General features: G+C 35.4%; 1 protein-coding gene across 6 annotated transcripts in view; it reads left to right on the top strand.

Moving 5' to 3' along the window:
* KTN1 (kinectin 1) overlaps positions 1–13275 on the top strand; it is a 110496-nt gene that overhangs the window by 88186 nt on the left and 9035 nt on the right. For 3 of the 6 annotated variants that reach the window (XM_045900920.3, XM_064571092.1, XM_045900922.3), the window contains 7 exons: positions 2572–2661; positions 7941–8021; positions 8810–8899; positions 9029–9121; positions 10094–10165; positions 10401–10484; positions 10644–10727. In XM_045900920.3, the coding sequence (XP_045756876.1) occupies positions 2572–2661; positions 7941–8021; positions 8810–8899; positions 9029–9121; positions 10094–10165; positions 10401–10484; positions 10644–10727 (594 nt within the window). The remainder of the gene's footprint in view (positions 1–2571; positions 2662–7940; positions 8022–8809; positions 8900–9028; positions 9122–10093; positions 10166–10400; positions 10485–10643; positions 10728–13275) is intronic. The other 3 variants (XM_045900921.3, XM_064571093.1, XM_045900923.3) reach the window with 1 other exon arrangement.

Consider the following 13275-nt stretch of genomic DNA (forward strand, 5'->3'; position numbering starts at 1 on the left):
TTATTTATTTTTTTAATGAAGATTTTTATTTATTTATTTGACAGAGAGAGAGAGTACAAGTAGGCAGAGAGGCAGGTAGAGGGAGAGGGAGAAGCAGGCTCCCCACTGAGCAGGGAGCCCGATGCGGGACTTGATCCCAGGACCCTGGGATCATGACCTGAGCCGAAGGCAGATGCTTAACCGACTGAGCCACCCAGGCGCCCCTCTGTAAGGTTTTTTTAATCAAATAAATGATTGTCATTATTTTTCCTCTAGTGTAATAGATTTGTATTTACTTCTGTACCTATTCACCTGCCTTAATTTTCGCTAAAACCTAAATTTGAGACAGGTGGCAGATACTGGGGACTAGAGAAATCTAGGCCAGGGAAAAGAATAAGTGAGGCCAGGTGGGTAGGACATTATTGTTTTATTGTGAGTGGTTGCCGTCAGTTCCGTTAGCAGAGGGGTTCTGGTGTAGTTTCTGGTTGTTTCTGTTACCTTATTTTTCACTGTTAACACCTGTCTTTGTAGCTTTTATTTTGTTCACGAGACTGCATTAAATGCAAATCCCTTACTTAATATCATGCCATTCCGGCAAGAAATTATGGGCAACTGTTCTAGGCATTCTTGCAAATTGTTTCCAAAAGAGAACTAGAATTTATCCATGTTTCATCATATGCTTGGCGATGAGTATAAAAATTGACCCTTATTTCAAAACTCAACACCAAGTGCCTCGTGGCTTCTTGCATAGCTAATGATCTAGAGAGAACAGAATTTATAGTCTTTCTCTATTTTAATGGAATTTAGACTGTTTTCAGATAGGCTAGGGGTAAAGTGATGTTGATAGACTCAGAACCATAAGTTATGCTGGGAGGAAAAAGAACTATGTAGAACTCCTTTAGTGTTTTAGATGATAGAAATAAGTAACAGTAACTTTATCTAAAATGTAAGAGAGGATGATACACTGCTTTTTCAAGATTATCTTTAAAGTAGTAAGTACTCTTGAGGAGCTACTATAAATGATAGGTTCACATGAAAGATACTTCATAAATATTACACTTAGATAAAAATAGCAATTTTTAATATTAGATCTTTCCCAGGTATTAAAGTGGAATGGAAAGTGCGATCCACAACCAAACTACCAAAGTAGATGGCAACTTTTTAGCAAAATTAGTACAAATCAAAATTAACTTCTCATTTTTCTGCCTCTTGTTATAAATTAGGCACATTTCTTTTACTTAGATTCTTTTTCCCTTGGAAAGTTTTCCAAAAAACTTCGTTGCACAGTGCTCTCTCCCTGTTTTTCTTTAGTGATTGTTCTACCACTTCTATGGTCAGATGATAAAAATGACCTCTTAATTGTGAATTAATTCTGAATTAGCAGTAAATCATTTTCCTTGAATGAATGTATCTTATGCAGTTAGGTGTATTTCTGAAAAATAGTGGACTTTATTGAATCACTGAAAACACTCCATTAAAACATCTAGTAAAATACTGCCACTAATCTTGAATAAAGTTAAGTTTTTTGTGTGTGTTCAGAATGTGATTAATCTCTAGCTTTTTATTGGGTAATTTTAGATTTTCATGTTTAGATTTTCTAAATTGATGTGTATACATCTTAAATCAGTAATGGATTTCAAAGGTCACATTTAAATGGTGTGGGGTAGATAAGGTTGAGATGTTGCTAGCTCGCTTGCCTTCTTGTCACCTGTTGAACTTCACAAGTGTTTTTTTCTTGGCTTGGTTTAGATGTGCATTTTTTGGGTGTCGTTTTTTTTTTTAATTTTGTAGAGGTAGTTGGACTATTAGATTTTTATTTTGCGTGTGATCAAGTCATTACCCTAATTTTGACAAACCATGATTTTGAGTTAATAATTGATATCCATTATAGTTGGTTTTAAAATCACCAAATTTAGACGTGCATTTGTAATACCTTTAAATTTACAGCTGACAAGAGTCCCTGTGTCAGAATTAGTCTTCTTGATGCTTGGTATTGGGGAATTAATTGCCATCAGTTTTTCCTCTTTCTTTCCTGTTTTTCTCATATGTACCACCCATCAAATTTTGATGGCCTTTTTTTTTCCTTTGTAATGTCACTTGACCTTGAAGCTGGAAATGTGAAAGTTGCCATTTTAATCCCATGGTGTTACAGTCCATCAGTGATGCATTTTTTTTTTATAGAGAGAGATTTGCCAGCCAGTAAGCCTCAGTTACGTTGCCCAGGTAGATTTTTTTTTTTTGCATGTAGTTTAAGTTTTAGCTTAGGAGGTGTATTTTTAATTTTTTTGTTCTTGTTTGTTTTTTGCATTGTTTCTAGAAGGGCAAATCACTTGATTTCTAACAGCAAGGAAAATGTCCGTATTATCAGATACTACGTTGGTTTAACTTGAAACGTTATTTAGGATGCTTTAGAGATTTTGCAGATTTTTTCTTATGGAAGCATTTTAACATTTTCAAAATAAATTTTAGCATTTGTCAGTATTAAGATGAATTTTTAAAGTACTGTGACTTTTTTCTCCCTTAGAGCTTAAAAGACTTTTTTTTTTAATTCTATAATCTTGTAAGTTTGACTTGGTTCATCTTCTGCTTTAGGAAAGACAACAGCATGTGGAAGCAATTGAATTAGAAGCTAAAGAAGTTCTCAAAAAATTATTTCCAAAGGTGTCTGTTCCTCCGAATTTGGTAAGATTGATTATTTCTCCAAACAAGTCCTCTTTACCGTTACTTAAGGAAGTTGTGAATAAGCAGCATTTGCATTCTACACTTGGTTTAGAAGTACATCTATTCCTTAATCTTTTCTGTTGTTAATATGGGGTGCTTTTGAGTAGGTAAGATAAATAACCTGGTGCAAAACTCATTTCTGTTTATTCAACTGATACTTTTGTTGTATGCTGTAAATTTTACATAATATAAATATATTTATATTTACATAACAATTTACATAATATAAATATAAAATTATTTAGAGGATTGTAAACATTTGGGAAAGAAATATTAATGTTTAATAGGCCAGTTGTGTTTTTAATAGCTTTATTCAAAACAGCGTAATTTTGTTATTTTAATTTCATGTATTTATATATTTATTTTTAAGTGGGCTCCACACTGGGGATGGAGCCCAACATGGGGATCAAACTCAGTGATGGTGAGATCAAGACCTGAGCTGAGGTCAAGAGTTGGACACTTAACTGACTGAGCCACCCAGGCGCCCCAAATAGAGCTTAATTTTATTTTATTTTATTTTTATTTATTTATTTTTATTTTTATTTTTTTAAAGATTTTATTTATTTGAGAGAGAGAATGAGAGACAGAGAGCACAAGAGGGAAGAGGGTCAGAGGGAGAAGCAGACTCCCCACTGAGCAGGGAGCCCGACGTGGGACTCGATCCCGGGACTCCAGGATCATGACCTGAGCCGAAGGCAGTTGCCTAACCAACTGAGCCACCCAGGCGCCCCCCAAATAGAGCTTAATTTTAAATGATTGCATCTAGTTTTAGGAACATTTCATTTTTTAATTAAATGTGTTTAATACTTTGAACCAGGCTTCTTTCATTTCAAAGCTCAAGATTTTGGTCACCTGTTAACTTCTTTAAGGAAAGCCTTGAAGATAATACAGAACAGCTTGCTTTACTTCGGGTTAAGTGAGAGAAAAGTTGCTTTGATTCAGAGAATTACTACAGTGAATATTTGAGAGCAGAGAAAGCCAGTGAGAGTGCATGTAGTTTGCTAAAATGGTGTTGTAGGGTCTTTCTTTAAAATTTTATTTATTTATTTTTTATTTTATTTTATTTTATTTTTAAAGATTTTATTTATTTATTTGAGACAGAGAGAATGAGAGACAGAGAGCATGAGAGGGAGGAGGGTCAGAGGGAGAAGCAGACTCCCTGCCGAGCAGGGAGCCCGATGCGGGACTCGATCCCGGGACTCCAGGATCATGACCTGAGCCGAAGGCAGTCGCTTAACCAACTGAGCCACCCAGGCGCCCTTAAAATTTTATTTTAATGGTAAATTGTATAAACACTCAGAAGTAGAGAGAATAGTATAATGAGCCTGCAGTACACAGTCTTGTTTTACCACTTCCTAGATTATTTTGAAGGAAGTCAAACATCAGAGCGTTTCATCCGTAATTATTTTAGTATGTATTTCTAAAAGATAAGGATTCCTTTTAAAATTACATTAAAAATCCTTAATTTCATACATTTTGTCAATGCATTTCTCCCTTTTGTCATATAAATTTTCAGTTTTAATGAAATAACCACATACTATAGTTTGTTGTTATCAGGACCTAAGTAAGGTCAATGTGTGATTGGTTTAAGCGGTCTCTTAGATCCTTTTGATTCCATGGATCCCTCCTGTATGTCAGCAACATCCCCCTCTCCACCCCCTTTTTTTTTTTGGAGAGGGAGAGAATGAATTTAAACAGGCTCCATACCCAGCGCAGAGCCCAATGTGATGCTCAATCTCATGACCCTGATGACATGACCTGAGTTGAAATCAAGTCAGATGCTTAACCAACTGTGCCACCCAGCCTCCCCCCCCCCCTTTTTTTTTTAACCTAATGGTTTCATAAGAAATTTCCCAGTCTGGATTTAACTAACTGCATCCCTGTAGTGTCAGTGTGTTCTCTGTACCTTTTATATCCCATAAATTGGTAGTCAGTAGAGGCCTGATGAGATTCAGGTTCAGTACTTTAGAGGTAGGATAGAGTGGGGCAAGACTTCTTCATGGCGGTGTTGTGCACTTCTATCATGAGGTCTATAAATGTCTGCTTTTCTTTCTTTGGCCCACTGGAACTTATTTAGGCTGGCTATCAAATTCTTTTTGACACAGCACTGCTAAACTCTCACAGCTTCTTTGCTTTGTGGTATAACAAGATGTTTTTGATTTATCATTTACATTTTCTGCTCCAAACTTAGAATCAGCTGTTTCTCCAAGGAGCTCTCGGCCATTCTTTCTATGGGTGCTAGGTGTGTGGTATAAGTAAATTTAATAGTCTGTTTTATGTGTAATCTGAGTTTAGCTGTTGCTCTTAGATTGTATCTACATACAGTCTACATTTAACTTGTACAAGGAGCAACAATTCTTTAGTTTCCTTTGTAACTGTTGCGGATACATTCAGGTTTGATCACTATAGTAAATGTCTACCTCTGTGGGTTCAACTGATGAGACAACTTGTACTGGACAGACTTAAGGATACACTGTTAGTTCTAGTGCTGGTCTTACATGAAGCCTAGAAAAAGGGGTTGCTACTTATTTCATATTTTTTCTTTTGTGGCCATGACCTGTTTTTATTTCTTTATTCCTACTTTATAATTTTATTAATGGAAATAAAATTGGGGGATTTATTTATTTGGCAGTATTGAGCCGAGAGAGTTAGTGATTATAATATCTATTCTTTACAGATTGTGTAAAATCTGGGCACCTGGGTGGCTCAGTTGTTAAGCGTTTGTCTTTGGCTCAGGACCCTGGGATCGAGCCCTACATCGGGCTCCCTGCTGCTTCTCCCTCTCCCACTCCCCTTGCTTGTGTTCCCTCTCTCTCTGTCAAATAAATATATATATATAAAAAAAAAATTGTGTAAAATCACCAGCATGAAAAATTCTTCTTAATGTAATAGACTCATTCTTAACGGCAATATTACCCTCAACAGCCATATAGTTTTTGGCACTATAAATATTTATAAATCACCATAAGACTTGGCTGATGATATTTGGCTTTTTTTCATCCACTTGTTAAAAGTTGAATATTTCTGCAGGTAGTCTGTTATTTGAGAAGTATATTAACTCTACTAAAGTGAACATTTATAGATTTTTGAAAATGTGAAGAATAGCATAATTTATTTAATTTACGATGATAAAACAATGTTAAGTTTGTTTGGGCGCCTGGGTGGCTCAGTTGGTTAAGCGACTGCCTTCGGCTCAGGTCATGATTCTGGAGTCCCGGGATTGCATCCCACATCAGGCTCCCTGCTCGGCGGGGAGTCTGCTTCTCCCTCTGACCCTCCCCCCCTCATGCTCTCTCTCTCTCATTCTCTTTCTCTCTCTCAAATAAATAAATAAAATCTTAAAAAAAAATGTTAAGTTTGTTTTTAAGTTAATATAGTCAGTAGATATAAAAGGAATTTTGCACATGAAGTAAAATCTTTTTACTGTTTTCTTTTGCTTTTCTGCTAAGCAAATCAGTATAGGAGAGATCTAAACTATATGACCTAGAGGAATGTTTCCAAACTTTAGGCAACTAAATCATCTTTTCAGCTGACTTTTAACTTTTATTGAATTCCAGTATTTGAAGCTAAGTAGAATTTTAATGGTATACGTTTAGTCTTGGATCAAATTTATAATATGAGAATGTAATTTTTTGGGGTGCCTGGGTGGTGCAGTCGTTAGGTGTCTGACTCTTGGTTTTGGCTCAGTCAGGATCTCAGGGACGTGAGAACAAGCACTGCATTGGGCTCTGCACTGAGTGTGGAGTCTGCTTAAGAATCTCTTCCTCTGCTCCCCACACCCCACGTGCTTGCTCACTCTCTCAAAAATAAATTAATTAATTAAAAAAAAATAGGCTTTTTTGACCACTTGGTACTATGGGGTCTTGTACTTTGGGGTGATCTCAGCATCCAGCTGTATTTATTTTTTATTCTTACTTGATGGAGTATAGAGAATCCTGATTCAGCCATATACTTAAAGCTTTAAGTTTGAACAGTTAATAGAAATTTCATGTGTTCTTTTTTCTTGGAGTAAACTAAACCAAGGAGTTTAAATCAAATTTCCTCTTATTCTCTTTTAAGTATCTAACAAATACTCTTATCAGAGTTTAAAATTTGGACAAGGAGCATCAAAAATGTAGCATAATTTATTCTAAAATCTAGAATGACTAAGACCAAAATATATATATATGTATGCCTTGTGTTTGCATCAGCTAACCTGTCAGCACAAATAGTTTTTGTTGGTTTTATTTATTTATTTATTAAGATTTTATTTATTTGAGAGAGATAGCAAGAGAGAGCACGAGCAGGGGTAGGTGTGAGGAGAGGGAGAAGCAGACTCCCTGCCAAGCAGAGAGCCTGACGTGGGGCTCAATCCCAGGACCCCGGGATCATGACCTGAGCCAAAGGCAGATGCTTAACTGAGCCACCCAGGTGCCCCTTTGTTGGTTTTAAATAAGTAAATGTTTATATATTCTTACCACTTCTCATTATGGTTTTAAAAACACTTCATTATGTGTATTTATTTCGAAGTATTTTCAGAATCCCTGGAACACCTTCATAGTGTTTGAAATCCTCTGAATAAAGTATTTTCATTTGAACTTTATTAGTTTATGAACTCAGAATACTTAGTTTTTTTGTTTTGTTTTGTTTTTTTAAAGATTTTTTATTTATTTATCTGAGAGAGAGAATGGGAGACAGAGAGCATGAGAGGGGGAGGGTCAGAGGGAGAAGCAGACTCCCTGACGAGCAGGGAGCCCGATGCGGGACTCGATCCTGGGACTCCAGGATCATGACCTGAGCCGAAGGCAGTTGCTTAACCAACTGAGCCACCCAGGCGCCCCAGAATACTTAGTTTTTGAGAAATGGTTTACCTGAGTAAAGTTTTGAAAGTAATTTATTTTCAGTTTTCTCTGTTTTAAAGATTGAATGTACTCGTCCTGGCACTAGTAAGTGGTAGAGGCTGGAATTAAGTGAGTCCAGATCTCTATATACATAAAGTCCAGAGTTCAATTGCAGATATCCTTGGTCAAGGTAAATAAGATGTGATTTTGGTGGTAATACAGAGGTATATTTTCAGTGTTTATTTTCAAGGCTGGGGTAGGTACAATTTATGCAGCAGTTATGTTCTTTGAAATTTCCAGAAAGGTGGTGTTTGTCTGTAGGCTTTTTTCATAGTCATCTAATTTGGTGGTTTCAAATGTTTTACTTATTTCATTTAGATATTTTTGGAAATTGGTTATTTTGACTTTTCTTTTTTACAGAGTTATAGTGAATGGTTGCGTGGATTTGAAAAGAAGGCAAAAGAATGTGTGGCTGAAACTTCAGGTTCAGAGGAGGTTAAGGTTAGTTCAAGAAATGAAGTATCTGTGTTGTAACCAGACATGGAAGAAAGAAGTAAATCAGAATTGTCTTTAAGAGCTTGGAAAGATAAAGTACATATTATGAATAGAATCATAATGACCTTTTGAGAAAGTGTAAGAAGGTGATTTCATTTTGTATAAATTTTGATAGAAATGCTACAAGTCTTCATTGCATTTGATAAGTATACAAAGCTGATGTTTGCTGTTTCTTTAACTCTGTATCGTAATCATTTCTAAAACTGTATATTTAACTATCTCTTACTCTCTTTTTAGCCTGGGTTTAAAAAGTAAAGATCAGTTGAGGTAGGTAGGTAGAAACTGACTGGTTTGCTAAAGTATCCCCAGATACCTCATTAAGAGTGTTCAGAATCTAGATGTGTTTTTATCTTTGCTAAAATTTGGAAGATTTTTTTGTACCTCAAGTGGCATGAATAAAATCCTCTTTTCCATATGTGAGTAGCATAGGTGTTGTGACTTGACTTCACGTGTGGTTCTGCTTTGATTTTACCATCCTGCTAAAGAGTGATAAGCCTACTATAAATTGTGTAATATATTTTGTAGTAATCAGACTCAGGAAGTTTTATTAGTAAAGACTGAATGACCAAAAAGGTTGTTGAACTTGATTGCTGCTTAAGAAGGTTGAAATGTAGGGTCTCACCCTAAAACAGTTAGAAACCACTTGTCATAATATAACATTAAATGTTGCAACAAATTTGAAGCACAGAAAACTGGTAAAACCAGAGAATTTTTCTTTATCTCACTCTCTGTAGGTTCTAGAGCACAAGTTGAAAGAAGCTGATGAAATGCACACATTGTTACAGCTCGAGTGTGAAAAATATAAATCCGTCCTAGCAGAAACAGTAGGAAATGATTTTTAATCTATATTTTGGTTTTATTTTTAAATTATTAACTTATTCCTTAGTGGCTTAAATAGTTTATCTTGTCATTAGAACATGAATTTTTCAAAACAACTATACTTTTGCCCGTAGGAAGGAATTTTACAGAAGCTACAGAGAAGTGTGGAACAAGAAGAAAATAAATGGAAAGTTAAAGTTGATGAATCACAGAAGACTATTAAACAGGTATCTAAAAAAGCATAGAGCAAGTAGTTCTCAAGCGTGTGGGCCCTGGATCCAGCAGCATCAGGAACCTGGAAACTTGTTAGAAATGCTCGTTCTTGGGCCCCACCCAAGATTTTCTGAATCTGAAACTCTGTGGGGACAGCAGTCTGTGTTTTAAAGAGCTTCCACAACTGATTCTAATGCCCACCCAAGTTTGAGAATCAGTAGTTTAGGGTGTGATTTAAGGTAGTGATCTAGAATGTAAAATGCTTTGGAAGTTGTAGAACTACTGTGCGATAAAATAAGGCAAAGAATTTGGGGTTCATAGCAAGCTTTGCAATGTTGATATGTGACCCATGATATAGTATTCAAGAAAAAGTTAGTGAGTCCTTCTGTTCATGTGATCTGAATGTTCTTGGGCAGTCCTAATTTTTCTCCCATTTACTTGGCTGTGGTAAAGAGTGTCATCTGTGTGGTAGTCATCTTTGTATGGTGACAAATGGTAACTAGACTTACTGTGGGGATCATTTTGTAATGTATGAAAGTGTGGAATCACTATAATGTACGCCTAAAACTAACAGGATATGATATGCCAATTATACTTTAATAAAAATATATTACAATAAAGGGAAAGTAAAGAGTGTCCTCTGTTGCTCACTTGTTTTCCTGGGCCAACCTGTGCAGAATTTAGCATTGCTGGTGGTATTCTATGTTAATGCATTTGGGGATTAAATATAGCCAGTTACTAGTTGGTTGTTAAGAAAAAAAAAATAAGCACTTCTAGCTGGGCCTTAATATCATGCCAATGGGATAGGTTTTGACGACAATTTAAATCAAGTTAAATGTCTTGCTTTCATTTTCAGGGTCTTTTGAAACTCAGTGTGGCTTTAAAATGAGATGCATTTCAAAACCTCTGAAGAGTGATTAAAATTCTACAAGATAGAAGCTCTGTATTCTTGATTTACTTGGTCATATAATTGTTTCACATTTCAGATGCAGTTGTCATTCACATCTTCAGAACAAGAGCTAGAGCGATTAAGAAGAGAAAATAAAGACATTGAAAATGTATGTTATTTCATCGCCTGACTTACAACCTGTGGACTCATTTTTAGCATTAAGCGTTGTCTTAAGATCTGTGTTTTAAGATTTCTTTAATGATGTAGTTGTTACGCTTTTAAGAATATCTTGGGTAGTGTTTGAGATGATACTGTGTTATATTTGTAAGTGTAATAACTTTCCATTGTGGGGGAGCATCATGAAAGGAATTCTTAAATTTAACTTTTCTTTGTTGCATTGCTAGCTGAGAAGAGAACGAGAGCATTTGGAAATGGAACTAGAGAAGGCAGAAATTGAACGATCTACCTATGTTACAGAAGTCAGAGAGGTACTTAGAATTTTTTTGACTTTGCTTCTCAGTTTAAATTAAGTTTATAGTAATGATAAAATATTTCAGTGTAAGTTGTTTGTGGCAGAGCCTCCAAGTAGCGTACAAAACATGGGATATCATAAGGAGATCAATCTTAAACTCTAAACTTCATTGCAGCTGAAAGATCTGTTGACTGAATTGCAGAAAAAACTTGATGATTCATATTCTGAAGCAGTAAGACAGAATGAAGAGCTAAATTTGGTAAGAAGCTTGTTCTCCACTGGGTATCAAGTAGGCTCTGAAAACACTTGTGTTGACATGTGGAGAAACCATCCAAACTTTTTCTCCTTGCTAACATCTTTAGCTTGGCATTTTTGTAAGTTTAAGATAATCTTCATATTCTGATGACTCCTAAGATGATCTTTCTTTTCTTGACTCCTAAGATGATCCTTCTTTTCTTAGCTCCTAACAATGGCATGTTTGGCTTGCAACTCTTTTCCAGAAAGAAATTCATGCTTTATAAAACCTAATTCCTTGGACAGTATTATTTTTAGTGAATAAAGAAGTGAAACAAATAGATAAAGATAGCCTAAATTGTGAAGATTCTCTTCTCAGAGTTATGATAGTTAACTGGACCTCTTATTTTCTAACCTGGAAGGAGATGATTGAAGGTTGAAGATACGTATTCTTCATTCAAGGGCAATAATTCATTCCAGCTTCTTAATTTAACTGGTCTTTCTATAGATTATAGATAACAAAAAGCTTGTGAAATTCTCATCAGCATAACATTTAGAGCATAGTAATTCTAAAACTTAACGATAAGGTTAGCTAAATGCCTTACAATGACATAGAGTACCCTGTATTCCCATTCTTAAAATTTCTGGAAATTTACACTCCTTCTGGCAAGCTTAGCTGTTAGATAAATATGACTAGCTCATTGTATGTTTCAAACAATCATTTTGTCTTTCTATGACTGAAAAATTGTTACAACACATGACTAAATTGAAAGTATCTGAATAAACTCTAGGAAGATTGTAGTTAGTTTTCTCCTTACCCCAAGTTAACCCTGCCTAGTTTGGAACTTTCTTAGTACTGCTGTGTGTACTAAGAAAGAAAACTTCTTAACTCGTTCATTTGTGGTTGGTCTTCTGTATTATGGCAGTGATTTATGGGAATGAGGGCTCTTTGAAAAGTACACATAGAGCCCCCCCTCTTTATTTTTGAAATAAAATTTTGGTTTTACTTATCTTCATTTTATTTAATTGAATCATTGCCACTGCAACGTGTGACTAGTTTTATACATATGCTTGCTTATATATTGCACACATCAGGACTGTGATTAGGCCATAACTACAAGCTATAAGCCTCACCCTATAATGTGTTTTTAAAAAGTCATTTTTAACTCCGTTTGTTGGAGATAATACTTTTAACTTTGGTGCTTGGTCAAAGCTGACCCCAGCAGTAGCATCAAACCCATAGGATTATGGTTGACTTCAGCCTAATGTTCTCTTTGTATTTTTGCCTCTTTACTTCTGTTAAGGGGCCATTTTAAATGGTACTTGTTTCTTATTTTTGCCTTGAATTTGTAATCTTTATTTTAGTCTTTCTGCTTGTTTGCTCAGGATAACTGTTGCCACATTTTAAGATAAAATAATTTTGTTTGCTTATACATACATTGTATGTTTGGGGGTCAAAGGAATAATTATCTGATGTACTAAATAGAGTTAAGTGAAAGAGCAAAAACTGAAGCATTTGGGTATTTAGAGAGTTCTCCAAATAAAATTTCCAAATGGAATGTCCCTCACTAATTCCTTCTCCAGTTTGAAAGGTTAGTATCTTATATTTCTCCCTTTTGGATCTCCAGAAACTGGGATGGTATGCCTGTCGGTGTGAGGCAAAATCAATTAACTTGATGAATTTAATAAAGTTATTATCATTGTAGTCCATTTCCCTCATTCATATTTAATTGGAGCATTTATCATGAGAAGAGGCATTATATATTGGCACTAGAGTTTATAGAACTTTATAACTGTTTGGACAAATTGGTTCTTGAGAATTGTTATCTTAAGACATTGCTTTAACAAAACATGATAAAATAAAATTAAAAAAAAAAAAACATCGCATATTGTATAATTAGGCCCTTATGGTCTTGCACTGATCTCTTTAGTGATGTTTTAAAGGATGATCAACATTTAAATTTTTGAAGTTTTCATTTTACTGGATTTGTAATCTTCCATTCAATGTCTTTTAAAATATTACACAATTGACTCTTTTTTTTTAAAGATTTTTACTTATTTATTTGAGAGAGAGAATGAGATAGAGAGAGCATGAGAGGGGGGAAGGTCAGAGGGAGAAGCAGACCCCCTGCTGAGCAGGGAGCCCGATGTGGGACTCGATCCCGGGACTCCGGGATCATGACCTGAGCCGAAGGCAGTCGCTTAACCAACTGAGCCACCCAGGCGCCCACACAATTGACTCTTAACTGTATAGGTCAGAAGGCCTTAAAAAATTAATGAGTAAAATTTCTGGCTACTTGCCTTTTAATTTAATTTAAATATGGATGAAGTACTTTATGAATAGTAATACTTTTAAAAGGCACTTTACTGGAATGTGATGGTTTTATTTTTACATTTACAGTTTTCTCCTCTGAACCCTAGTTTGTTTCTGTAGCTTTTCTTATATTTAGCTTTCCAGATGGGAACCTCCACTGCTTAGCTTTTCTATACATCTGGTGCAGCATATTGGCTAATCCACTGTGCATAATAACTGTTAGCAATCCCATTCTTTCTCATTCATTCTTCTAGAGGTC

Source organism: Mirounga angustirostris, unplaced genomic scaffold, assembly GCF_029215605.1.
Source record: "Mirounga angustirostris isolate CCGP_5_RB_7025 unplaced genomic scaffold, mMirAng1.0.hap1 SCAF_9, whole genome shotgun sequence".
Lineage (NCBI taxonomy): Eukaryota > Metazoa > Chordata > Mammalia > Carnivora > Phocidae > Mirounga > Mirounga angustirostris.